This window comes from Gymnogyps californianus, chromosome 17, assembly GCF_018139145.2.
Source record: "Gymnogyps californianus isolate 813 chromosome 17, ASM1813914v2, whole genome shotgun sequence".
In the NCBI taxonomy this organism is placed as follows: Eukaryota; Metazoa; Chordata; class Aves; order Accipitriformes; family Cathartidae; genus Gymnogyps; species Gymnogyps californianus.
In genome coordinates this window covers 1041482-1068840 of record NC_059487.1, presented here as the reverse complement: position 1 = coordinate 1068840, position 27359 = coordinate 1041482, and the positions used below count along the sequence as shown (strand labels likewise).

The 27359-nt window shown below is 53.0% G+C and overlaps 1 protein-coding gene across 1 annotated transcript; it reads left to right on the top strand.

The window, feature by feature from the left end:
• The first annotated feature begins 1666 nt into the window (after positions 1-1666).
• Positions 1667-23688, top strand: GGT7 (gamma-glutamyltransferase 7). The gene is made up of 15 exons (XM_050907125.1): positions 1667-1853; positions 5119-5345; positions 6765-6916; positions 7917-8031; positions 8574-8641; positions 9321-9394; positions 10112-10305; positions 12630-12717; positions 13455-13582; positions 15742-15830; positions 16617-16769; positions 17304-17421; positions 18146-18283; positions 19277-19376; positions 20926-23688. Exons 1-15 carry the CDS (start codon positions 1667-1669, stop codon positions 21087-21089), a joined length of 1995 nt encoding a protein of 664 aa, XP_050763082.1. The 3' UTR covers positions 21090-23688.
• The last annotated feature ends 3671 nt before the right edge of the window (positions 23689-27359 follow it).

The window sequence follows — 27359 nt, the reverse complement described above, 5'->3', positions numbered from 1 at the left end:
TGGCAGTGGCCATTATGCCCTCAGGCTGCTGGAGGGCACTAGCGAAACCTTGCCACTGCCACAGCAAAGAAAGGTTTACATCTCCCTGCGTTAAGGAGCATTGAGGGAGCTAGTGGAGCTACTCGCGCAGGGAAGAGCAGGGGGCATTGGCTGGCTCATCGGAGGATGAGAAAGTAGGACACATACCTCTCAGGTGACTTCCCCAGAGCCAAACAGCCCAGCGCTCAACACGCTCCCTCTCCCAAAACAACAGATGTCCAGGACAGATCAGGGCAGAGGATGGATTTTTCAGATCTGGCAGCCAAATAGACAAGCTTGTGTGCCAACCTGAGAGGGAGAGGCCAGTGTCGTTGCAGGGGGAAGTAATTTGCACAAACCTGAAGCATTTTGTTCAGCCCAGAATGAAACAACCTCTTCCATCTTCCAGTTATTTTACTGGTGGTTTTTAGGTCAACCTCTGAAAGAGGTGTAGGGGGAAAAAATGAAATGTTTCAGCCAGTTTGATTTCAGAAATGTCCATGCAAACCAGGCCTCCCCCGCTGTATGTATTTCAATCAAAACTCCTTGCCAAATGGGAGCTGTTGGTAACCATACCTCAGGTTTGCCCTGGGCATGGCTGGTTCTGTGGCCCCAGTTTGGGCTCTGCCTGCACCCGCCTGGCTCTGTGCTGGCCGGCTGCACTGCCCGGCTGCACTGCCCGGCAGCCTCAGCCCATCCTGACATATGTGCCGGTGCTGCTGGACCCAGCAGCAGCGAGAGCCGCTGGTGCCAGGGCTGAGCCTGGCCAGCTTCACCTGCAACCACCGACCGAAACCTGTTGTGCTGCAGGGAGGACCGTGACCTTCAGCTCTCATCTCCAGATGGCCGTGCAAGAGAGGTCCACGTTGGAAGGCCAAGCTGGCTGTGAGAGAGAACACAGCAGGCTGCTCTGTGGCAATGTCACAGTGTCTCTTGCTGATGGGTGTCCCACGGGGTGCTGGACCCCCCCCTTGCCGCCATGGTAACGGGTGAAACGGTGGCGTGTGAGCCTCCCTGCTAGAGGTTGGCTTGAATAAGTGACGAGACAAAGTACGTGCACATCCCTTGGAAAACTCTTCCAGCCGTCTAGAGACAGGACTAAGAAATCTCCGATCCAGCCACCCTGGAGGCTTGGCCCGGAAAGCAGATGCCCCTGGTGTGAGGGGGGCCAGGACTGACACCCCCACCCCGTCCCCTCCACCGGCTCTGACCCAGCGTGCGGAGCAGGGGGCGAGGGGGGGGCTCAGACCCGCAGAGCTTCACCCGGCTGGCGCCCAGACCAGCCCGGCCCTTCTCCTCCGCCCCGAGCCACGTTGCGCCTGACCTCCCCCCCCCCCCGGCCCCTCGTACACGGCTGCCCGCCCCCAGCGCTCGGGCTGCGGGGAAGCGCCGGCAAGCGGGACAGGGCCCGCCGGGCAGCGCGGAGGAGAGCGAGCCCAGGGCAGCGCAGCCGGGGTGCCTTGGGCCTCCTGCCTGCGCAGGCCCCGCTGGGGCCTCGGCGTCGCCCCTCAACGGCCCCCCGGCCTTGAGCGCCCGCCACCGGCCGCTCCCCCTCAGGGCCCCGCCGCGGGGAGGAGCCGCGAGGCCGCCCCGGCGGGCCCGGCCCGGCCCGGCCCCTTCCGGCAGCGCGGCGGCGGCGGCGGCGGCCATGGCGGTGCCGGTGCCGGCGGAGGCGGGGGGAGGCCGGCAGCGGGCCCTGGCCGCCGGCTCGCCCGTGGACTACATGAGCATCACCAGCTTCCCCCGGCTGCCCGAGGAGGAGGCGGGCGGCGCGGCCGAGGGCGGCCTCCGCGCCCGGAAGGAGGAGGACGCGTTCCTGGGCGAGCAGGACACGGGTGAGGGGCGGCGGCCGAGCCCGCCCGCGGCCCCGCATGCCCCCGGCCCCCGCCGACCCCCCGGCCCCTCTCGGGCCCCCGCTCCGCCCGCGGCCCCGAGCCCGCCCGCGGCCTCCAGCAGGCCAGGCCCGGGAGCCCCCTCAAACCGCAGCCCCCGCTCGCCCTCCAAACCGCCCTCCCCGGCGCTGCCGGCCCTCCTCGGCCGGGCCGAGGGGCTCCCTCTCCCTGGCCCCCACGCAGGGAGCGGGGGCTCGCCGGGCTCCCAGGTCCTTGTGTTCCCCCGGCCCCTCGTTTACCTTGCGGGGACGTGCCGGGAGCCGTGGGCAGGGAAGGTAGCCAGAGGAGCTGGGGGTTTGGCACGGAGCGAGCGATCCCTCCCGCCAGGTGCGCGGCTGTAATAAAGTCAGGTGGTCCTTTGATCCTTGAGAAAACCCTTTGCCTGTTTTTAATTGATTGCTTCCTTCTCAGTAGTTCAGAGAAACGTTTTTTCTCCACCATGTCATGTTTCTCCAAGGAACGTTGCCCTTCACTCCCGGGGCTGCTTCATAGCCTGCGGGCAGGTCTCTGCCCCGTCAGCCCCCAAACCCCGAGGCCCGTGTTTGAGCAGGGCCCACGTGCCCCTTGTCCTCTGCCCTGTCCTGCTGTGAGTGCCGGGTGAGGTTCCCATTGCCCGTTCTCGTCCCGTGCCATCCTGCACTGTCAAGGCGAAGCTGCCACTTGCAGGTTTGCCAGAATGGCTCTTCTGAAAGCATGAGGCCTCTCGTCTTGCACGTGGAGCATGAGCAGAGTTTGGTGCGGTTTTGGCTGTGCCGGTGCCTTGCCGGGGTCTCAGTCTCCCCAGGTGCCCGTGCGTGGGGTGGCTGGAGGAGCTGATGCTCTCCTACTACATGGAAACTCATGCTCATCCGACACTGCGTGCGTGTTGCAAAAGCCGGCTGTACTTCTCCATGCCACGTTATCTGCTGGACGGGCAGGGAGGGAACCCAGACCTTTGGTTTCTACCACCCAGAAGATCTCATTAAAAGGAGGAAGCCCCTGTTGTGCTGTCGGTGCTGGGGACAGACCCCCCAAAGGACTGAATGGTCCCACATTGCAGCTCCTGCCAGCGCCCGCGAGCGGCTCCACTTTCCGCTGTCCCCTCTGCAGCGGCTCCAGAGCTGAGGTGGCCCTGGTTCCCCAAAGCGCTGGCTCCCCCATGAAGCCACAGTACCTTCACGGCCCCCACGGAAGCCAAGTAGGGTTTGGTGGCTTCTCTTTAAAGCGTGGACATTGGTGGTGGGACGGACACCTGTGCGTTGGCCTCACAGGCTGCTCCTTGCCCTCTGTGCTCCCGTCTGATCCCTTCCAGCCACTCCCGTCCCCAAACCATGGCCCTGCTGTCCCCATGCAGCACCAGTGGTCATGGAGACTAAGTGACTTGCCCAAGGCCATGCGGGATATCCGTGGCGGAGAACGCAGGGCCTTCTGCGTGGGTGGGAGAGGCCACCCTGGAGGGCCATGGCCTGTCCTCTCCCATGGTTGCTCCCTGGATGTTCACGTCCCCTCATGCTGGGCTGGCCTGTCCCCAGTGCTATAGGAGCAGAGCAGAGGGATGGCGTCCTGGAGGGGTTGGGCGGAGGAGCCCAGCTCACTCCTCACTGTTTCCCCACTGGTGGGGCTGGTGCCCCACTGGGGCGTGCCAGGGGCTGTATGTGACATCCCTCCCCAATGGCATCCACTGCCAGGCCGGTCGTGGCCCCCACCGGAGGCACCCCAGCCCATCGCCCCGCCAGCCAGGCCTCCCACTACGCCCGCATGCTGCAGGCCCAGCTCACCCAGACCAGACGTGCCGGTGAGGGGCTCTGTGTGTGCTCAGAGGCGCAGGCTGGGAAAGCTGAGCCTTTCCCAGTCACGCTCCTAAATCACCGCAGCATGAATGAGATTAAATTCACCCTAAGGGGATTCCCTGGCTGCAGGGGGTTTACTCCTGGTTGCAGCGTCACTGAAATTAAAACTAACTCCCCGCCTGGCCCCAGGAGAGCTGCACCCAGGAGGTCTTTTTAATGTCATGGCAAGGACAGGGCTGGCAGTCCCTAGGGAGATGCTGCCTGCCAGAGCAGACGGAGAGGCACGGTGGGGTGATGGGGGGATGCAGGGTTTCTTGCTTGCTCCCTTCTCCCTTACCCCAAACCCGGGAAACGTCCCCTGTGTGGAGAGACAAGCTTCTCATCTTGTCTTTTCCACTCGGTGCTCCTCTTCTTCCCACCACTAGATGTGCAGGGCACTGCAGCCCCTGCTGCCCCTCAGCAGCCCCCCCAAAAATTCATCCAGGAGCCCTGGATGATGCCCTGAGCCGCTTGGTCCCATTTGGTGCCCGGCAGGGAAGGGCATGTCCCCACGGCTGCACCGGCAGCTCCGTGTGCCTGGCAGCGCCCGTGCACAGGCAGGGCACGCTCAGCCGGCGTCCTCCCCGCCGCAAAGGCAGCAGCTGATGCAAGCAGAGATCCAAGGCATCTTTCAGAGCAAAAGAGAGACATTTTCATCCTGCTGAGCGTTGTTTGCCATCTGGCGGATGCCCAGCAAAAACCCTGCCCCATTGCATTTGCCATCTCGGAGCTGGGCATTCGGCAAGCAGCTTGATTTCACAGTGGGCCTCGTCAGCCGGAGGAAGCAAGAAATTAAAGCAGAGCCTTTCCTGCCGTCAGAGTGGGTGGACGCCCTGAGGCCCTCCGGTTTGCAGGTTTGCTCCTCTCTGCCCTCACTTTGCCACGCTTCCGTAGAGGTATTTCCTGTGCCCAGGCCACACGTTTTGCTTCGCCTCTGTTTTGCTCTGGTGCTTTAGCTCAAGCATAGCTCCAAATAAGGCTGCTGGATTTTTTTTTTTTAATATCTTAATTTCCTCTTCTTCAGTCCTGCTCCATTTCAGAGACCTGTTTGCAAGTCAGTGCTGTGTTAAAGAACTCCTCCAAATGGAGCAGTAACTGTGGGCCCATCACTGAAGACTGATGAATGGAATGAAATGGAACAAAATTCAGGTTTTTTTGCCACTCTTAATCTCCAGGGAAGTCACTTTGGAATAACTAGAGCTAAAGGAAGGGATCAGGATCAGTAAAATGACCTAAAGCAGTATCTGAGCCAGAAAGTCTCTTGAGAGCTGGGATCAATAGGGAAGGTAATAGCCTTGCCGGAAGGGGCACAGTGTAATGTTAGCGCTGGGTAAACACTGCAATAAGAGCTCCGTGTTGCTCAATAGCTAACACTTGTTTTCTCCCTGCTGCCCACAAAGACCCAGACTCCTTCCTGAAGTCCGCGCGTCTCCAGCGCCTGCCCTCGTCCTCATCAGAGATGGGAAGCCAGGATGTGTCCCCTCTCCAGGAGACCAGCAAGGACCCTTTTTCTGGAGACTGCAGCTGCCGGCAGGATGGGCTGACTGTCATCATCACCGCCTGCCTGACCTTCGCCACAGGGGTCACGGTGGCCCTGATCATGCAGATCTATTTTGGGGACCCTCAGGTAAGACGAAACAGTGGCTTTGCAGTTGGGCTTTGGCTCCAAAAATAGGAGAAGCTGCCTAACTTTCCTCCTTGCCAGCAGTTTAGCGGGGTAAGTGCTGCTGAGCCCTGACTGGTGTCAGTGAGACCCTGGGTGCTGAGTCTCAATCTTTGATTCCACCCCAAATTGTCTCGAAAGCTTTTTACTGCAGCTGGGGGTTGCGCTCGGAGAGGCGAGCTGGGCCCTTGGCACCTGCCCCACGGCCAGGGCATGGGTGGCTGTGCCTGGCAGGTTTGGGGGTGCTGCCAGGGGGAAACGGGCAGCCCCGCTGCGGTGTCTCCAGCTGTGCTTTGAGCCAGATGTGAATGCTTTCAGAAAGCAATCCTTAGTTAAGCAGTAGGCATCTTTCATACATCTCCACTTGGAGAGAGTTTTACAGATCTGTATGCCCAGGCTCACCTCTGGAAGGATCTGTCCAGGACCAAGCAGGGGAATAGCTGAAAACAGAGCTGAACCTTTTGCTGATCTGTCCCACAGACCAGTGCTAAATTGCAGAGCACAGGCAGCATGGCCATGGGGTCATACCTTCCTGCAGAACATCTCCTGCCAAGTACTGCAGCCTGGGAGGGCCACGGGGCAGCCAGTAGTCACCATCGTCTTCTCCATACGCCGCCCAGCAGGGCAGAGCTGCCTGCAAGTCCACGTGAAAGAGATTTGCTTTTTTTTCATTTATTGCTCTCTCACTGGCACGCAAAACGCAGCCGTTGGGAGTGGAGTGGCTTGGCCCTGCGGCTGGCTGGGGTGCAGCGCCGAGGGAGGCTGTGCAACGCAGCCCCTTTCGTGGCACCGCTGGAAGGGCCGGTCCTGATTGCCAGCCTGCCGTGGCCTTGCCATCTTCGCGCTTCCCAAGGCCACCCTGGCTCATGCTGAGATGCCGCAATTTGTGCCATGGGGTTAAAATGAACCTTTTAAAACTTCCTGTGACTACGTTAGCCCTGGCGCTGGCACCAGGGAAGGATGAGAACAAGCCGTGGTACTGGGAGGGACGCTGCATTCTTTGCTGCTGTATTCCCGTTTCCAGTGACCGCATTGCTGCAGCGCAGTGACAGCATGCCGTTGCCCATTGCTCTTGAGGATTAGTCTGACTCTGCTCTGGGGTTGCAGAGAACAGGGTGAGACGTGGCCCACCAGCTTAGCGTGTCTACTGTTGAAAGCCCGTTGAGCTGATGGCCATGGCTATATGCAGAGCGGCCGCAGCTGCCCTGGTGCAGGGATGTGCCAAGGGACATACTACTCCCACCGGCATTTGGAGGCACCTGAAAATGCAGATCAGCCACAGCCTTGGTGCTGGCCTCAGGCTTCAGGTCCCACAGAACTGGGCGAAGATCTGGGCGGCCCCAGCACCCCTTCCCAGGCACAACCGCTCTCCTCTTCCGGCAGATCTTCCACCGCGGCGCCGTGGTCACGGATGCTGCCCGCTGCACAGCACTGGGCATAGAGGTGCTCAACAAGCAGGGCTCCTCAGTAGACGCGGCCATCGCCTCGGCCCTCTGCGCAGGAATCGTCAACCCCCACACGTCGGGGATCGGTGGGTAAGTGTTGATCACTCACCCCCGTGCTGTCGTCTGTGGTTGTCCTAAAGCAGGTGGTTCCCCACCAGCTGAGACGTGCCTTCATGGTAGCTCGACTCCCAGCTCGTGGTACCAGGTCTCTGACATCAGGTGGCAGACACGTCCATGTCTGCACAGGGACGGGGACCCTTCCTGTGCACCGAGTTGACAGTGAGGGACAGAGACCCCCAGGGAGGGAAAAGCTGCGTCTGCCATAGTGGCTGCCAGGAAAGTCCAAGCCTTAGGCTCGAGAAGGTTGAAAAAGTGACCCCAGGCTGCCGAGTCCCTCTGCGAGTGTGCCAGGAGCTTGCAACACCCTGCGCTCATTCCCAATGCTTTCAGAGATTGAGTGCTTCCCTCCATAAGCTCTGCTCCTGCTGCAACAGGACGCTGAGGTCCGAGCCCGGCTCCGGGCAGCAGCCAGGAGAGGCATGGCGGCGAGTGGTGGCCTCCTCCCAGTCCTCGTCCCCAGGGTGGCATCCACGTGAGCCTGGTGCTCTCAGCGCTGCAGGAGGTCTCGGGAGTGTTGCATAAAACACTGCCACCTGATAGCTTCTCCAGGCTGCGCCACGGATTGTTGTTATAAGCAAAAACCCTGTTTTGTTGCAAAACTGCTTGGATTAGAAAGAAAATCCCAGATAGTCCCAGCCTGGCAGTGGCACAGAGCCAGCGGCCCTCTGGCCAGGCTGGCAGGGACTGATCCAGCCTCGCTGCAGGCTCAGCAGGGGGGCTGCCTGCGTCCCGCACTGGCCCTGGCTCGGTTGTCCTGAACTGCTCCCTGGGGAAGGGCAGCAGGATTTCCCTGCACCGCTGGCCAGCCCTGGGTCACTGCTGAGGCTGGTGACCCGCTACGATGGCCCCGTCACACCGGGACTGGCCCCGGCCCCGGCCCCAGTGGCACTTGCGCTCTTCATTTTGGCTGTATGGCAGTGGCTGTTGCAGGGACAGCCGGTGCCGTGCCGTGACCCCCGTCTCGCTGCAGGGGTGGGGTGATGCTGGTCCATGACATCCGGAAGAACAGGAGCTGGGTGATCGACTTCCGCGAGGTGGCTCCCCTGGGCATCCCACTGGACGGGGACCTGCAGAAGGACACCAAGGTGAGGACCAGTGTCCCACAGCTGACCCCTCCAGGGCTGTAGCTGGCTGATGTCTCCAGCTCTCCTCTCCCCGCAACTCTCGGGCCAAGGGGGACGTGCCTGAGGAAGTGACGGGAGGCCTCTCCCACCATGGGAGACCCCAGGCCCTACAGACATGGGGAGTCCAGGGAAAATACTTCTTTGGCAGCCCCAAAACGCGTGGAGCCTGCAGCGCTTGGGGAGTAAAGAGGCATGTCCCTCTGGCAGTGGTGAGCCGGGAGAACAAGAGTCCCAGGAAGGAGCACAATCCCGTGTTGTTCTGCTGAGTTATTTCTCCTGACCAAACTGGGTTGAGATCAGGATTGAATTTGCCTCTTTCCTTCCAAAAACTTTTATTCCCTAATTTAGTGTGTTGCTACAGACCTCTTTCCCTCTCCTAAAGACCATGCAGATGCTTCCCATGTGAACATGACTTGCATCTCCTTGACTTGCAGCTGGGGACCATGTCCCATGTTCTCATGGGAAGGAGACTACTCTTCCTTTTTGTCCTTCCTATTTTACAGCCAGGTCTGCTCGTGGGGGTGCCAGGCATGATACAAGGCATGCACCAGGCGCACCAGTTACACGGGAGGTAAGACACGAGGCTGGCACAGGCGAGCTGTCCTCGTGCTGCACAGGCTGTGCCCTGGGGTCCCCACGGGGGAGCTGGGAGCACATGAGCCCTCGCCATCAGACCACATTCTCAGCCACCAGTCAAAACCATTAGCTAAGGGGTACTTGGAAGCTTGTGTTGAAAAATACGTTCATCTTTTGGTACTTCATTTAACAAAGAATTCAGCTTGCTCAGTTTTTCTGCGAAGCGAAACTTTGGCTAACAAGACGGACAATAAATGTTCTCTTAGAAATGGGCACAGAACATTTTCATGCATGTCTGTGTATTTTCATTCCCTCTTTAGCTGGACCCTAAGAAGTGTGGCTGTCCTTGATGCCCTGTTGGGACAGGGAGGGAGGGATCTGAATGACTTGCTCAGGGCCGGAGCCTGGCTTGAGATTTTGCTCCAGAGATGCCGCTTCCCCTGTCCTTGCACTGACATTCCTCTCTGGTGCACGTCATGGAGCACTGAGATGATCCTGCTAATAAAAACCAACCCACTGAAAGCCCAGTGCTCCTTTTGGCCACCGCTGGCCCCACAGCCTGGTCTTTCAGGAGCCCCCTGACCAGAGAGCCGAGCCCTGCGCTTGCTCCCCACCACCCTGCCCTGCTGCACCCCTCCAAGGCACGATTCTCCTTGTCCTTTCTCCTTTGGCAGACTCCCGTGGTCCGAGCTGCTGGGCCTTGTGGCTGGTGTCGCCCAGGATGGGTTTAACGTCACACACGATTTGGGTGAGTACCTGATGGGGAGCCAAGGGTGGCTGCTAGGCATGGAGGAGCACGCTGGCCACTGCGCTCGGGTGCGAGGCAGCTGGGGATGTAGATGGTTATTCATGGGAAAATAAGGCTCTTTGGACCTGGAGATGGATGGCGTTGGGAGCTGAGCAATGCGTGAGCCACGGTCTGCAAGGGGAGAGCATGGTGGCAGCAAAACTGGAGCCCTTTCCCAGGGCTGGTCAGGGACAGGTCAGAGCCGCCCACGCTGGGCAGCCGCCCAGGGCCCACCAGGGAAGGGCGCTGGGGTTTCTTTGGGTTTCCTTCCCAGCTCTCATGGATGCATGATCCAGCCTCCCTCTAGTTTTGAAATAGGGCAAGAGGCAGCAGCAAGTCTCCAACATCCCTGTCAGGCACACAGTGCCCCCAGGTCCCCCGCGCGTTCCTGCACCCTGGCTTTTCTGGATGTCCTTCCCCTTCTCGCCCGCAGCCAAAGCCGTAAGTGAACTGAAGGACCTGAACTACTCTGACAAATTTCGGGAAGGGCGCTGGGGTTTCTTTGGGTTTCCTTCCCAGCTCTCATGGATGCATGATCCAGCCTCCCTCTAGTTTTGAAATAGGGCAAGAGGCAGCAGCAAGTCTCCAACATCCCTGTCAGGCACACAGTGCCCCCAGGTCCCCCGCGCGTTCCTGCACCCTGGCTTTTCTGGATGTCCTTCCCCTTCTCGCCCGCAGCCAAAGCCGTAAGTGAACTGAAGGACCTGAACTACTCTGACAAATTTCGGGAGATCTTCCTGCCGGACGGCCAGCCCTTGCTGCCTGGCATGTTCGTCAGGCGCCTGGACCTTGCGGCCGTCCTGGAGCTGGTGGGGGCAGAAGGGGTGTCAGCTTTCTACAGCGGAAACTTGACCCAGGAGATAATCTCCGAGGTGAGCCATGTCTGTCCGTGTCTCTGCCCCAGATCGCACGGCACAGCCCGGGCTGGGGGTGCCAGCTGCCATGTCACCTGCTTAAGGTGACAACCTGGAGATAAGCCATAGCCAAGTGTCAGCACAATGATGGGGACAAATGCGTGGAGCCTCCTTTTTCTTTCCTGTCCCTGTCACTGCAGTGCTTTAAGTGACACACAGGTCACTTCCACAGCCTACAAAAGTAAAACCTCCATTTCCTCTATAACTAGGACAGACAGTTTTTTCAAAGGAAAAAAAATCTCAATTTCAAGACCCCCTCCGGGCTGTGTTAGTATTAGTGAGAGCCCCTTTTTCCCCATAACGAGAGGTGCCCCACTGTTGAGAAGCAAATTTTTGTTGTTAATGGGACTGTAAGATATAGACTCCAGGAAAATGGTTTAAAAATAAAACTGTGAGCCGTGTGAGCAGAGGATCAGACAGGCTTGGTCCCACTTCAGGTTGCCCTAGTTTAACTCCTGTTGTTAGAGGTGCTCTGGAAAAAATAGCAACAACAAACAAAGTAATTATTCTGGTAAAAAAAAAAAAGACAACAACTTTTATACCTGTGTAGCTGCAGTCAGGGTGGTTGGTGGCACCATTTTTCCCTGCCACCATGGTTCAAGTGATGCACCTCCAACATGTCGTCAGTAATCTGGAATGGGTTCGTTCAGCTCAAGCCTTAGACATTTGTGAGCTCTGTGTTTGGAAATCTTCTCCTATGGTTCACCTAGACCACAGCCGAGATGGAGAACGAGGAACAGGAAAAGTCCCAAGCTTGTGGTGCATCTCCACAGCAAAACCCTGCTTTATCACCCCATTCCCCTGACCCTGCTGCCGCAGGGGAGCACAAACTCCCTGTGGAGGAGCAAGGCCCAGGGTTGCAACACCAAAGACCCTGGCAAGCTCTGGGATCAAGTGTGCAATTCCAGCTTTGGTTGCAGAGCAGAGCAAAGTGCTGGCTTCCCACAGTGTTTATTGTTCCAGCAAAGGGAGGGCATCAATGTGGTGAAATCAAGTAAAGCTCCAAAACACCCTACCCTTTGTTTCCGTCCCGTGGCAGGAAGGCACAAGTGCAAAAAAGTGCTCTCTGGGGAATTTGAGATGGTGTTTGCAGTGTGTGGCTGACCAGGGCTTCTCCCCTTTGTGTGCCATCAGGCTCCTCCTGCCCCACTCCCCGCTGCTTCGCCCGGGCTTTCCGGTGGCCGAGCTCCAGGGAGCCAGCTCCTGGCACAGGCACTCATCTCAGCGTTGGGTTCGACCTGGCCTGTTCTCTGGGACTGCTTTGGGAAGGGGGCAGGGATCCCAAGTGGGGGATACATCTTCTTTTGCAGCTTTGGGGTGGTTTGACATGCTCCCCCCCGCAACGTGCCCTGCATTAGCTTTCCTGCTCCAGTGATTCATCCATTTCTGTCAGAGAAGGAGTTTTCTTGCCAAGTTAGCTGACTAGTTTAGAAATCAGAGCATGCACAGGTTATTTGTTCTTGCCCATTTTTGGATGGAAATCCGGAGGACTCATAGCAGCAACTCACCCCAGCAGAACCTCTCACCAGGTTGTGTGGCTTCTTCTGGGTGGAAGGAAAGAGTTGGCCCATGAGCACAGTAGCACCTGTACGCTGACTGAGATTATTACCTACTTCAGGGGATTTTAAGATCAGCAGAGTGCAGTTATGATGGTCCTACCTCATCTCCATCATGACTCAACCACAGAAGACCTGCAGTGGAGGGAATTACCCATCTTTACTGTGTTCATGAAAATTACCAAGCCCAGTAAGTTGTACCTGTAGGAGAGTCTTACAGAAAGACCAAGGGTACAGCAGACCCACTATCACCTGAAATAATTAAAAATAGGGTGGGAATTTTATGCTAAAGATTTCTAGTGATGGTGAACTGCTACACCCAGGTTCCTTCTCTCCTGGATCCATACACATCTTTTATCCTGGCAGTATTCAAATGCTTCATAACCTTTGACATACTCATGCTTGCCACCCAGGGCAGAGAAGGCTGCGAAGCAGTACCAGTCCCCATCCTCACGGGTAGACAGAACATCTTCAGAGCACCCATGGGGTGGGTGAGCTTTTGGAGGTGAGCTGCAGAGCCTTCCAGCGGTGGTGAATGGTGAGCCAGGCCACCAAGGCCATGAACGTACAGATTTTCAGGGTATCCTGAGGAACCTGGCACTTGGCTCGGGAATCTCAGTGGTATTTGTTTGACAGTGTGGTGTGTGTTCACGTAGGCCAGCACGAGGAACACAGAAAGCCTTGACCCAGCTTTCTCAGCATGCGCTGCTTTGCTCTCCTACGCAGGTCCACAACTATGGAGGAGTCTTGGTGGAGGAAGACTTCAGCAATTACAGTGTCACGGTGGAGAATCCCGTCCACACAGTCTATCGAGGTAAAATGCCTTGCCATGCAACTCCAGTTGAAAGTTTGCTTCACCTGGCAAGAGGTGGTGACAGTATTTAACAAGAGTTGAAGTCAAAGCTGTGCTGAGTCTGCAGAAAAGCCCTCCAGGGAGTTTCCTGCATTGCCTACTGGCAGTGAAGCATCGTAGGCAGTTCAGGAGGTTTTCAGCACTTTGAAATGGGCCTGTGTTTTCCCTGGTAGTGACCGATGGTATTTTGATAGTGTTAGAGTGTGAAGATGCAACATGATCCCATATTGATGCAATGTCTAGATAGCAGCTAGACCATAGGCTAGCCTACGTCTGAAGACAGTTCCCAAAGTTGATCTACAAGGGAGAAAAACTTACTTTATGCAACAAGTTTCTAAAATGTCATTCTTTTCTAGAAATCCCTGTATTTACTCTCCTTACAGCTGTAATGTTGCAAACCCATTTTATCTCTGTTCTTCCATACTGCAGTCCAGAAACCAACCAGCCAACCAACAAGAACTGAATTTCAGATGTAAAAAAAGCATCCCTATTTGCGCTTCCTTCATGCGTCATAAAGAAGCAGAAAGATACAACAGGAATGTTTTGGGAAATCCTTTTCAAATCATGTTGCTTTCCATTATTTCCCCTCAAATCTGGAAAGGTTTCCCTGTCCTCAAGAACACTAGCTTATCGGAAAGTGTTATAACTGGACAGTATCTGACAAAAGCAGCTTCATTCCCCTCTTCTTCCCTTCACAGGTCATCTTGTTTTCAGTCCCCCACCTCCACATGCAGGTCCTGCACTGATCACAGCGCTGAACATCCTTGAGGGCTTTAACATCACGAGTCAAGTATCCAGGGGGAATATCTTGCACTGGATGGCAGAGGTAAGAGGAGGTTCAACATTTGGCTGAATTTCTTGTGCTGCTAGAGAATAATTTATTTATTCCTTGGTTGTACAAAAATGTTTGTAGGTAATTCCCAGAGGAGAATGAGCAAATAGACTGCTAAGGTGTAAATCTGAGCTGTGCTGCTGCCTCAGGTAGGTGCAGATGCTGGAGCCTCCTGCTCAGCTGAGCTCTTTCTTGCTTAGGCAGAGCTTTTTCAGAAGAACAAACTGTGGCTTTTGCCCATTTCTTGTATGCGATCATCTCTTTAGAATGACCCCACAGCAGCTGAGGGTGGTCCCATCTATTTCCCCCACCTCTTATGCTCCAGTGGCCCTGGCCATACCAGAGCACTGCTAGGGCACTGCAAGGAGAATCAGCAATGGGATGCTGCAAGCAAAAACCTGTACGTGGCGATGACAAGGAAAACTGACCCAACACTGTATTTTTTTTTTTTTTAAATCTTTACATTTTAGCCCACCTCATGATCTCAGTGGTGCAGATCATGATTTTTCCAGTATTTAGGGCTGTCAGCCCTACCAAAACATTGCAGCTTCCCAGGAAGTCAAGCAAGTGCTCCATTTCCTGCTCTGTAAGCAGAGTTATGTTCTTAGATGCTTAACAGATCCACAGCTGGGTTTTACAGGTTGGGAACTTTAAGCAAGGATGTAACCACATCCTTGTAGCAGACAGGACAGTGGGTGCTTGGAATTAATTGCCTCTCAGCAAAAATGCAACAACTGGAGGTGTTACACACTGCTAGGCCTGTGCAGAGGCAGAGAAGGTTGACTCACCTAAGTTATTTTTGAGCTCTCTTCAGGAAGCCTTGGATGAATCTCTTTCCTCTGCATTTGTGCCAGGCCAAGAGTTTCACCCATTGGTTATCATGTCCCAGCTGAGGAACAGCAACCTCCAGATAAAGGGCAGTCCCTTCAGAAGATGTGTAACCCTGATTACTTGGGATGACGCGGCTGAACACATGGCTGAGATTCAGTGCTAGGTCAGCACCAGATAGTCCAGCCCTGGGACAGCCATCACCAAGATGTCCGTAGCCTGTGCCTGTGGGGTGGATGTGGTCTGCTTGTTTCAGTGGAGCTCCTCCTTGGCCACCAAGCCTCTCATACATCCTCTGTATGGTATGGTGGTCAGGAGACTGTTTCATGGAAACGCCACCTTCTCCAGAAGTTAATCATGTTCTACACTGTACTTTGGAAGATAAATGATGACCCTTCAGGAGAAGTTGTTGATGCGTGGCATGTATCAAAACAGAAGTGACATCTAGCTATCTACCTGCAGGGTAATGTACTGTCTTGAATCTTGAATGAAAATGGCATGACCTGCAAGCTGAAAGTCTAGTGCATTCCTGCTAGGCACAAGCTGGCTTGATTGAAGAGCACATTTCTCTTTGCGGCTGTCCTCTGGCTACGCACTGTAAAACCAGGGCGGGATAAACTGTGTCTTTTGAAATTGCATCTTCCCATTTTTAATGGACTGGCTTATGCAGGATTCTGCATGTATGAGAAACCAGATCCCTTCCTCTTTTTACACCATCATTCCCTTAAGTGTGCTGGGACTAACGCTTCCTGTTCAAACACTTTGGATGACTTACAACTAAGAACATGGGTAGCAGCTGGTGAGCAGAATAGCTCATTTCTGCTCGGCAGTGGTGCTGTGCCAGTGGAGCTACCGTCCAGTGGCAACGGTGAGCCCAGGACCCACTGTCCCACTGGGATTCAGTGTGATCTCTGCTGTTGTGGTGACCACTCAGGAACGGAAATAGAAAGTAAGTGGCATCCTGGTGACCCTGCCTGCCAGCTGGCAATGCAGCTGAACCACTTGAGCTGGGCTGTGCCAGCTGGTCAGCTCCTGCCGGGCATGTTCCACCTTGTACAAACACTGCTGGATACGCTTGGCTCCCCCAGCACACAGTTTGCCATGCCAAACTGATGCGCTTTGGTCCCCATACCCACGTGTGGCAGCCCTTTGCACTGAGGTATTCCCAGGACCGGGCTTTTAGCTGTTTTTCTTCATAGGCTTCAGCCAACATGCCAGGAGACCAGATACCTCTTCCTGTTTGGAGTATCAAAAGTTGTATTTCCAGGGCCACCTAAATGTTTTTCTTTCTTTTCTTTCTTTCTTTCTTTGTGTGTTCAATTTAGACACTAAAAATAGCCCTGAGTCTAGCTAGCAACCTGGGAGACCCGTCTGATGATGTGTCTGTCACTCACACTGCAGAAGGCATGGTGAGGTAGGTCCGAGGATGACACGCACGGTGACAGTTGCGAGATGTGTGGTTTGGATATCATTCCTGGATTTGCTCTTACCAGTGCACAGGGAAAACTGAGGTCTTTCTACCTCTGTTTTACTGAGGAAAGGTCAGTCCTTGAGTGTCCCCCTAGGGCTCACTCTTCCACAAGGATCACAGCTGATACCATGGGGCTCTGGGGATGGGTCGTGGGATGTCCTCACACAGAGGTTTCCTGGAGCCAGCTTGATCTTGAGGGTTCCTCCTACTTTCTCACCCCTCTCAATATTCCTTCTCAGCAGGTCGGACAAGCGGCCATCCACGTGGTCATGAGCACACATGCAGTTTCTGGCTCCCCCTTCCCCACCCTGGGGCTCGGTGCCTTTGCAGTACACCCAGATGCGTGGGAGAGGCCAGGCCTGGGGTTTCAGCCCAGCCTCCCACCTCAGAGCCAGGTTTAGCCACGGTTGGTGGCCAGAGCTGGACCTGACTTGCCCTCCTCCTGGAGGACTGGCATTCAGCCGGGTGGTGCCACCCCTTGTCCATCGGCGGTGAGTTTACCACTGTAGACAGAGCCTGGGAGGTCCATGGCGTTGCTTCTCTGTGCGGACTGAGCCATCTTGTCTCCTTCCATCGGGTGAACCGAAGGAGCTGCCTGTCCTCAGTGCCAGCCCCCTCAGGGAGACACCACCAGTAGCTGTGTAGATGTACCCCCGCAGAGAGACCAAGAGGTGTTCAGCTTCCTAGGCTCATGGCTTGCTTTCCTCTTTCCCTCCCTCATTGCTGAAGTAAATCGGAAGCTAATTCCCTGCACCAGCTGATTAATGACTCCCAGTCCTTCTCGTCTGATCTCCGCATGCCTCACTTCTCCGTGGAGAGCGGACCCGCTGCTAGCCAGGTCCTTGTCATGGGACCTGATGACTTCATTGTTGCGGCTGTAAGGTAAAGGATTTACTTCTTCCCTCCATAATGTCCTCAGAGGGTGGGAGCAGGGAGAGGAAAGCAGGTTCAACAGGACAGGATGGGACCAGACCTGGAGCAGCTGGGCTGCTCTGTCCCAGTTAGTGCTGCAACAGGAGAAATGGGGAAGACAGGGTGGAGATGTGTGAGCTGGTGCTGCTCTGTCCTGTGCAATCCTACAGCCCTCTCACAGTGAAACATGTCTGGATGGGCCTGAATCTGCTCCCTGGAGAAGAGGTGATGGCCGAATTTGAGGACTGATGGGGGCACGGAGACAGATCCATCACCTAGAGGGGAATCCTTAAACGCAGGGAGGGACAGAGCTGCTATTGCCCACATGGTTCCTGCGCCTGAGTACATGGAGACTTTCACTCCTCACATCTGACCAGCCCTAAAGAACTACGGAAGGGTGTCTGTCAAGCCAAGATGGGACAGAAAATTGGAGCCCTGAAAGCCTCGAGGTGTACAAAAATCTCTGGGAGGATTTTTATGAGATTTCTTGGTGTTTCTTTGCAGTTCTTTGAATCGTCCCTTTGGCAGTGGAATAATAACACCCTCTGGAGTCCTCCTGAACAGCCAGATGTTGGACTTCTCCTGGCAAAATAAAACAATGAACCACTCCATTCCTAGGCCGGTAATGAATGACACGACAATTTCTTTATTTGAGCTGTCTGTACCATTATTTTCAATTTTGTTCTCGTCTCCACAACAGGGAGGCTAATTAATGCCTTATTAATAACTGAGAGACAACAGTCTGTAGAAAGCTCCTATTTTTTCATTATATGAGCCACTGAAACAGCGTAAACAGAAGCCTTCATGTGTATCAGTTATCATTATAATGCAGTTTTGTCAAACGACGCTGCACACCTCAGCTACCTATTTTCCCTGCAGTCCAGATGCACTTTAAAGCAACTGTCCTTTTCTGTGGACTTGAGTTAAGGGCTCTCTTTATGAATTGCTGCTCTGCAGGTTAAAGAGCAACAGATAGCAGAAAAAAAATCTTCAGGTCTTGGAAAGAAACAATTACAGACCAGTATTGGTGGCTTCCAGTGCTGTCTTGTTGTTTCTTCTTGCCGTGTATTGTAAAACCATCCCACTTTGCTGGGTTGGTACTTTAGAAGTGGGTCAATGGCTCCATATACCTTCTGTAAAAGGCAGCCACGGCGTGAGACGGGACAGATCCTGTTAACATCAGAGAGCATTATCACAGCAGTGAGGATGTCAGCCTTGTAAAACTACACCAGTGCAATTGCTGGCTGAAGTGTAAAGAGTAAGAAGTTAACCCGCGCAACTTGAGCACCAGCAAAGCTTTAGTCAGCTTGTTGAAATTTTTTGGTGTGTCTTTTCTTCAACCGCAGCAAAATCTCATTCAGCCTCGGAAACGGCCCCTGTCTTTCCTGTTGCCCACCATCGTGAGACCATCCGAGGGGATGTGTGGGACGTACCTATGTCTGGGAGCTAACAATGGGGACAAAGCCTTGAGCAGCATCATTCAGGTCAGTGCTGTGTCCGGGCACCTGCCCTCTCAGAGCAGCTGTTGAGCTCAATGCTGAGTAGGGTCCCCTCCTGTACTACAGGCTTTCCCTTCCTAATGTCCCAGGCTGTGTTGAAACTGGTGGCCACAGGATTGCCAGTTCAGTCTTTGATGCCACCAGTTCCACGCACTTGGTTTTTCAAATCTCTAAGAGCTACCGGTTTACTTCTCTTGTGCCTTTCCTGGTGGCACCGCTCATAATTGCAAAGGAAAAGCATCTTGGCAAGATCTATAATGGGTTTGTGTCGTTCTAATACTGTTCAAAGCTCATCTTAAGGATCATTAGGAAAAAAAAGGAGCATTTTGTATTCAGAGAATTGCAGGAGACCGGCAGCCCTTTAGCCCTTTTCCCTATGAAAAGCTCCTTTTAGTGCGTTCCCGACTGAATTGCTCCCTGTGCAGCACTTGGTATAAATTGGGCAGCTCCTCCTAATTTATGATTTGTAATGAGGTGAAGTACTTGCCAATAACCTGACTGCATGCACAACAGCAATGGGTTGCTGAAAAGAAAGGCACAACAAGAATGGCTCCCGTTTTCCTTACCTTTTGGAAGGCATTATTCAGAGCAAAACTAAAGCCAACCATTGCTTCCTAATGCTTTGTTTGGAGAAGTCACGTGCTGAGCTTTTGGCTGTAACAAACGCGTACTTAGAGATTACATCACGTTCCAGACACACAACTCTCCTAATTTAGCAGGAACTATGTGACAAAAAGCCCATGCAGTCCTGAAAAGGTACCACTTTTCCACCAACAATATACAGGCCATATTTCAAGGGCCTCTTCGTATGTGCAAAACCCTGCATTACTTCATGCAGTTTGGTAAACGGTTCAAAATCTTCTTTGCCTGCTGCATCTGCAGGTGTTGGAGCCACCAATTAGGGGGATGCTCGGGAAGTTGGCTTCTCCTATCCTCATTACTTTTTGTTATTATTGAGGGTCTTCTATTCTCTTGCAGGTTTTGGTAAATGTTTTAACATTTAACAAGAATCTGAGTGAAAGTTTGTCACTTGGTCGACTTCACCCACAGCTTCAGTCCAACACCTTGCAGGTTGACAGTGAGTATGGACGCTGGGTGCGGTGCAGCCTACAAATCTAGCGTGTCTAGAAAAGGAGCGGGATTTTCTTAGCACGCCGCTGTGGAAGCGCGACAGCCCAGCGCACAGCTCACCGTGTTCTAGGGTCCCCAGTGGGTGCGGAGGGTTTTGGGGAAGACAAAAAGCAGCAGCCTAGCTTCTTCAAAGCTTGGAGCCCTTGCTGAGCCATGCCCTCTGCCTCTTGCCTTGGGAATGCTCCCTGGCCCCTCCAACACCACCTATCCAAACTCTTCCAGGTGCTTCTCCCCAGCCCTCCCTCTGTCCCAGCTCACCTCCTGGTAGCAGCCTTCTCCTGTCCTTAAAACCTTTTGGCGATCTGATGCCATTGAGGATATCCAAATAAACACGATTGCAACCACAGCTTCACCCAGACAGGTCCTGAAAGCTAGCAGATCTTCCTACACTTTATTACCACTGCCATAAATGATATTCTTTCACTTACCAGTCTGTGTCCCTTAAGTCCACCAGCTGGGGAGAAGACAAGGCTTATGGCAAGGCTTGTAGCTTGACAGTGCTGGAAATGCAGCATCGATGCTGACACTCTGGAGACTGTACTGCCAGCTCTTGTCCTTGTTATTACCAGTCTTGGTCTAGTTGGTGTTTTTCACAAAGCCCCGTACCTTACCAGAGTGAACCATAAGTGAAATTTCGTTCTCATTTCACACAAAATAGCCAAAGTTTCTAGGCCTTCCCGTTTCAGAGGAAAATCTAAAAATGTCTGTCGAGTGTGACCTGCAGACTTGGAAACCAGAATGTAATTAAAACAAATCCAAAATTTCAAAAGCTCCTGATTTGTGGGTTTGGACGTTTGGCATCAACAAGATATATGTTAAGACTCATCTGCAATGTATATAGCTTGAATAACTGTGGGGTTTCTGTGTGCCTGCTCAGTTTGTCCAGCTGCATCCCCAGCTTCGTATCCTCAGGCACTTCTATTCATACAGACATTACAAAACATCAAATAAAAAAAATAAAAGCAGAAGAGCAAGCAACCTAAGGTAGATGGCTGAAAGATTAAGAAATATGTGAAGGGGAAGTTGGAAGGCTTATCACAAAGTCTGTCATTTGGCAACTTGTTTTAGTATCATTTGTTTTGAGCTGCCTTGCATCTTATTTTGACTAATAACTGTTAAGCTTAAGAGTTAAGCTCTTAAGAGCGGGGACTGCCTCGTGTTCTGTAAGAAGAACAGGTGCCAACAACGTATTTTCCCCTTTTTCCAAAGAGGAGGATCTTCCACATCTTTAAGTGGTCTTCTGGATCCTCTCATTTCCCCCACCGCACAGAGCACTGCCCAGCTCTGAACAGCCTTTGCTGCTGAGAGCTGAAAGAGTGAGTGAGTGAGTGAGTGCTGGTCCTCCTCGGCGCTTGGCTCGCCCTAGCTGGGACACCTTCTGAAGAGGCTGCAGGCAGTTTCCTTCACACTGCAGATCCCAACAGGGTGAGAACAGAGCTTTGCATCAAAGGCAACAGTGGTTTCAGTTACAAACTCCTCTTTTAAAATCCCTACAGGTGAGTTTCCTGAAGAAGATATTGAATTTCTTGTAGCCAGGGGCCATCAAGTGGATAAAGTCAAAGTGGTCTCCCTAGTTCACGGGGCCAGGAGAACCAACAGCTTCATCATTGGCCTGAAGGACCCCAGGAGCGTGGATGCTGCCGGAGCCACAATATCGTAGCACCTCCCGGCCGACGCGTGCACTGAACAAGGCTTAGACAAATCAACCCAAGTGACGTGCATGTTCTGAAATGGCCCCTTCCCCATCCCCAGGGCGGGAGCCCCGCATACACACCGCTGAGTAGACTTTCTGCATTCCCCACCCAGGACGGCACCAGAGGGGTTAGCAGCACCAACATACGGCCCTCTGGTATTTTTTTCTTTTGTTTTTAAATGATTTGAATTGCAAGCAGCCCAGTCCTCGGTACAGGAATGCAGGGAGCACACTTTCTTTTGGCAGAGTCTTGCTAATAATTTCAGTCTTTTCAAAAGCCCAATTCTAGCCAGCGTCTTAATTTTAGTGAGCAGGAACATTAGCCAAGGAAAAAACAGCTGATGATGATACCATCATCTTCATCTTCCTGTCTTTCCCAAGTTCATTCTTTGCCTCTTGTGTAAGCCAATAATTAATACAGCCTAATGTAGTGTTTGTAGGTGCCTGTAGCTGGAATATCAGGGAGTCCTTTAATACTCCGTATGGGCCAGCTGATTTTTACCAGTGTGCAGCCTCCTGTGTTAGTTCCTTTTCTCACATCGCTACATACCTTGTATTTCGGGAGTAAATATTTCGAATCAAGTCACTGCGCAGACTCACTGGCAGTCTGATTTTGTAACCGGAGCAATGGTTTTCAACTTCTAACAACTTGTGGACCCCCCAATAATTTTCTTACAGGGGTTTAGCCTCCTCTATGGCGAATTTAAGCTTAGTGGTAATGGGCTTAATTTTCTTAGATACTTTTTGGGGATATCTTAGTAGTACTCCACAGACTTGTAAAAATCCACGGACTTGTAAAAATCCACACACCACGGACTGAAAGCCACATGGAGAGCATTTAGGTAGGTTCAGGGCTTTCCTTACACTGCCTTATCTCAGTCTGCTCTGAAAGCCTGAATCGTGTAATCCCTACAGAGAGGCTTGGGATTTTCTGCTTACTAAATTCCTGCCTGTACTTCAGCTCCGTATTTTGATGCTGGTGGCTCTATTGCAAAAGCTGAAGAGAGAAAAGGTACAAAACAAAACAAACACTACTGAGATAATTTTCTGTCCACAGCATGTAGCGCAAAATACAAGAATACTTCTGCATTTCTTGTCTGAAACAGAGTGAAGAAATAATACCACGTCTGACAGCTGCACCACTTCATTCAACCCACATTTGGACATTTCCTTCGCTTTTTACTAGCAAGTTAGACAGAGACACCTGGCACTAAAAAATTCTGGAATTTGATAATTTTCTGCGGTCCAAAATTTGATTATTTCCTTCATGGTGCAAACGCATCTATGGCCACTGTACATATTATATATGTATGTCTGCTTATGGTTGTCTTGGTCTTTCACTTGATGATTACACCAGTCACCCCCAACCTTCCTCCTGAGGGACCCTGTAACACCCATCTGTTCGTAACGCACCTTCTAACGCTCGTTGCCATTTGACACGGGGAGCGTGCGGGTCGTTTTGGGGCGGTCAGGGCGCTACGGCAGATAATCGGACTAATCGTTCCTGCCACCTGCCAGCTGAGGATCTCACAGCATCTTACGTGAAGCCTTGCACGTTGCGCCGAGGAAGGAGAGAGATGCTTTTACGCTCCGCTGAAGCACAGCCACCCGTGAGAAGAGCACGGCAGCGACCTAGCAGACGGAAACATCAGTGATTTTTTCTGTTACAAATGCGTCAGTGGCGTCAGCTGAGAGACGGGGAAAGTACAACGTTGTCTCTGGGAAGTTGTCTTCTGTGCCACCATACTGCCCACAGGGCAAGAAGAGACTTTCTTCACCATAGGGACATCAAATCTATTTATTTTTCTGTCATCAGCACTAGAGTTGGTCACTGCCCGAAGTTGGAGCGTTCATAAAACTTGACGTGTCTTGGAGCAGACCTCTTCAGCTTTCACGGGAAGGGAAGGATGCAGTTTTGTGCATTGAATCTCACTGGTGGAAATCTGGGGTTTTCTGGTACGGTACGGCAGTGATCCATCCCTCAGGCATGGGGGTTTACTGTGCACAGCTGCAAAATAAATGGTCAAGTCATTGTCGCTTCAGTACTTTGCATGGAATATCACAAAACGCTTTGAAAGATAAAATTCCTCCTTATTAACTGAAGCCACCAACTCCTGATGCTGGAAACTGTGTATTCATTTGGGAGTTAAAAACTCTGGGCTTGATTCAAAAGGGCACTTACACACCCCAAGGTACAATTTCACAGCAATTATTCAGAATCTTAAAATAAAGCATGTTCCTAAGTGCTCTGCTGGATCATGGCCTATGTTGCAAAAAAGAGAAAATTTAAAATAATTGGGAGATGGGACTTAGGCCCCTAGGTCATGGCTAAGAGAAGTAAAGATATTTTGAATTATTACCCATTTTCTCTGTTTAAAAATGGCATCAGTATAGCACAGATGTATTAGATATGGAAACCTTTAATCTGCTAATTGGCCCAGTGTCTCTGATACTGTGAGTCCATCTGTTGCGATGAGATCTGATGAATTGAATGTGAGGTACCAAGAAATACCTGATGTTTCCTTCTGTACAGGTGAGATGGACATTGTGAAATAAAGGGCCATATTCTGGAGATGTGTGTGTGCAGAGTAACTGCATTGATTTCAACCCGGCTATTGCAGACGTCTAACGGCTCTGAAGCAGAATTTGTCCTGAAACTTTTAGATGAAAGTGTCAGTGAGGAGCTCAGAACACAAAATACAAAATATAAAGTGGCTGAGAAAAACAATAAAGAAAATTTTTAAAGGAACAAAATAAACCCAAACAAAATAAAGAAAGAAAAAAAAAAAAGATGCCTTTGCCAAATGTAACTATTATGACCTGGAACGTGATCAGCTTGTCTCTACTCACGTTTGCATTGCTCCCCATCAACGTATACTGGTTTTTACATCGGGATAAGCTGGAGACGGGCTCCGCCGCTAAGCGTTAGCTCAATTTATCAGTATTTCTCACGAAGGCTCGCTGCCATTCATGAGCACAGATAACAAGCAGTGCTTCACTAGCTTTAGATACCGCTGTTCACCTGCGTGCATCGAGCACTGATCGCTGCGTATAAAAGCCCAGAGCGGGCGGACGAGGCAGAAGTCAGGGCCGCCGTCCTGCAGCTGCGGGGACGAGGATGCCCCGTCCCCTCGGCTGTGCCATTTTGTTCCCATCGCTGTCCCGTTCAGTGCCCAGACTCTGAGAGGGGCGGGAGCCTGCCTTGCTCCCACCGGTCTGGATGGGGGCAGATGCTGCTGGGGTTGTCAGGGTGGTTAGAGCCACGCTGCCGGTGCGGCTTGGCGCAGCACCCGGCACAGGCGCAGGAAGGGCCAGGGGTCCCCTCCTGCCCCTGGACACGGGTGTGAGACCAGCCAAAGGGCGGCCCCGGGCACACCGGGTGTTTCTGCACTCCAGCGAGCAGCTCCGGCAGCATGCCCCACTCCATGCCTCGGGGGACCGGGGGCTGCCAGGGGCAGGTAAGTGCAGAGAGCAGCCGCTGCCGCTGTAGCCGGGGCAGCAGGTTCAGGTCCCCAGTCTCCAGGGATGACGACCGGTGTCCCACAGCTCTGCCAGCGTCTCTCTGAGGGGTCACTCAGCTGGGGCGGCGAGTCTGAAAGCGCCTGTCAGCGTCAGCCGGTCGGCTGGCTGCCAGCAGGGAGCTGGATCCTCCAGGTAGCTGCGGCGTCCCTCTGGCTGGAGCGTCTCAGAGCCTCCTTCCAGCCGCTGCACGACTCAACAGGCTTCCGCAGACTGAGCCCGGACCCTCACTCGGAGAGAAAGGGGAGTCAGGCCTCGGTAAACACCGTGAGATGAAACCTGCCTCTCTTTCATGAACACATCAAAAACAGTGAAGATTTTGTAAGGTTTTGCAACGAATCAGGTGAAGCGGGAAGAGTTCCTGTAGCACCCAGGTATTTTCATCACAGCGGTTTTGGAAAGATCTTCCATACTTCAGTGATGGACATCTGCATGCTAGCCAGGGAAAGGAGAGCTCTGACAGGCAGAGCTGGTTTTCGGAGAGGCAGGGCACTATCTAAAAATGCGACGCATCCGTGCGGAGGGCAGAAGAGCCTCTGGAGCGGGAGCACTCGAGCACTGGAACACGCTGCCCAAGAAGGGCCCTCCAGTGGCCGCAGCATTTTTAGATGCAGATTGTCCTCGCAGAGCTGACCCTGCTGCCTGGGGGGAATATCCCGTTTGACAACAGCTACTGGGCAGCCCTGACCCTTCATCCGCCAGGACTGCCCCCCGGCACGGCCGGGCTCCCCACCCGGCGGCTCTCGCCGCTCCGTCCATCCAGAAGGAGAGGAGGACTCCTGCGTACACCCACCCGATCTACCACATCTGCAGCCAATTGCCCACCTCTCTCTTTCTTGCCACGCTCGAAGTTTAACAAAATCCCGGATCAAAAGTGATTGTGACTGCTAATGCAACAGGTCTCCCTTCCTTCTCTCTAAGTGAGCATCGTACCAGTATTAGAGAAGCAATTATTTTGTTCAGGTCTTTGTATAATATTTAAGTTTGGAAAAATCTAAAGCTGGTCATGAGTCTACCTACTTTTTCTGTATAATACCTTTCCTTTGAAAATACTGTCCTATGAAAATGCATGTAAATATAACCACAATTTCGATTGTCGTGATCTCAGATGCATTTCTCTGTTCTGTTTGCGGACAATGAAGCAGCTCAGACAGCTGTCTCTGTGTGCTGTACGTAGCCCTCCTTCTCTGCAGGTGACGTTGTATTAGTATGTATCATTTGTTTTGCAGCAAAGCTTCAGAATCCAAACCAAAATCAGGGTCTGCTCATGGAGGGACTCCACAAACACAGAATGACAGGACAGATCTAGCCCCAAAAAATCTCCTGTCTTGGTTATGGCGTACAGAGGCCAGGCGAGATCTAGAAACGTTGAAGCTCCACAGCGTGGATCCAGGCTGTGCAAGAACCTCAGCTCCGGAGATCTGCCTGCAGTGCACCTCGCCGCAGAGACGTGCCTGCGTGTGCAGGCAGCAGGACGCCAGGGTGGTAGTGCTTGAGCTGTGCCGTATTTCTTCCCCCTCGCAGTCCTCCACATCCCCTTATTCCCTTCTCACCACTGCCAGGTGCCTGCCGGTCTCCTGCCACACACATCGGCGGCCAGTGAGCCGCAGGCCTTTCGCTAGCTGCAATACGCAGGATGGCAAACCCACTGCGGGTTCCTCCCGCTGCCGGTCTTGAGCAGAGATGCCTCAGAAGGGTCCTCGGTCGTGTCTTGTCACCCTGGTGTCCCTTGAGCTCTACCTTCCCTTTACTTCCTTACACTTGTGGCAAAGCTATTTTGAGAGAATGGGGATTAATTTTAGTCAGGCGGAGTTTGTGCCAGTTCTGGTCTTTCCCAACAGTGAGCAGAAGCATAAGGAAAAGCCATCAGAAGCAGCGTGCTACAAAGTGCTGAGTGGATGCACGAGGCACCAAGCTGCTACCGAAGGAAGGGCTTGTTTGCACACTCCATGTGTGATTAGGCACAGGGAAGTTACCCGCGTGGGACCTCTCAAGGCCAGATCAGAAAGTCACAGCACTTAGATGGCTCGAGCAGATCTCAGGGAGGCACCTCAATATTGTGCTTCCAGAAAACTCGTGTTTTGAAAAATAGTGTTCTACTTGTTCTCGTTTGCTATGGTATACGAGATGTGCCCAGTATTAATGTAGATAATACATACAAAAACTAGCAAACAAAAGAACCGTGAAGGACAATCTTGCAAGACAAGCACAGCAGCTTCGGTGGGAAACACGGGGATTTTTTGGAAGCAGCACTCTGATCTAACCGCGCCAGAGCAGGAAATGCATGAGCGTTTTGGGGAAGATCAGGCTGGAGGAGGAAGCAGCTCAATGCAGCTGGGTTAAGAAGTGTCTCCTGAAACAGAGGAAAGCATGAAGACAAGTGGGGAAGAAAGGTAATTCTCGGGTACCGAAGAAGTCTCCTCTCAGCTCCCTCGTGTTTCCAGCCTGTCTCAAAAGACAGGAGCAGAGTAAGGCAAAGCACGGGAAACGTCCACGCTCATGCAAACAGAAACTCCCTGACAGACAATCAGATGTAACGAACGTTCCTCGTTACCACCCCTGTGACTGATGCCCCGTCTCCTCCTCTGGCACCTCTGAGGGTCTCCCGGGGCTTGGGGAAGGGCTTTTCACTTCTCCGTAGCACACCGGAGAGGCGCTGGAGGTGTGGTCCCTATCCCAGAAACTGGAGAAGACATAAATAGGAAAAGGCATGAACAG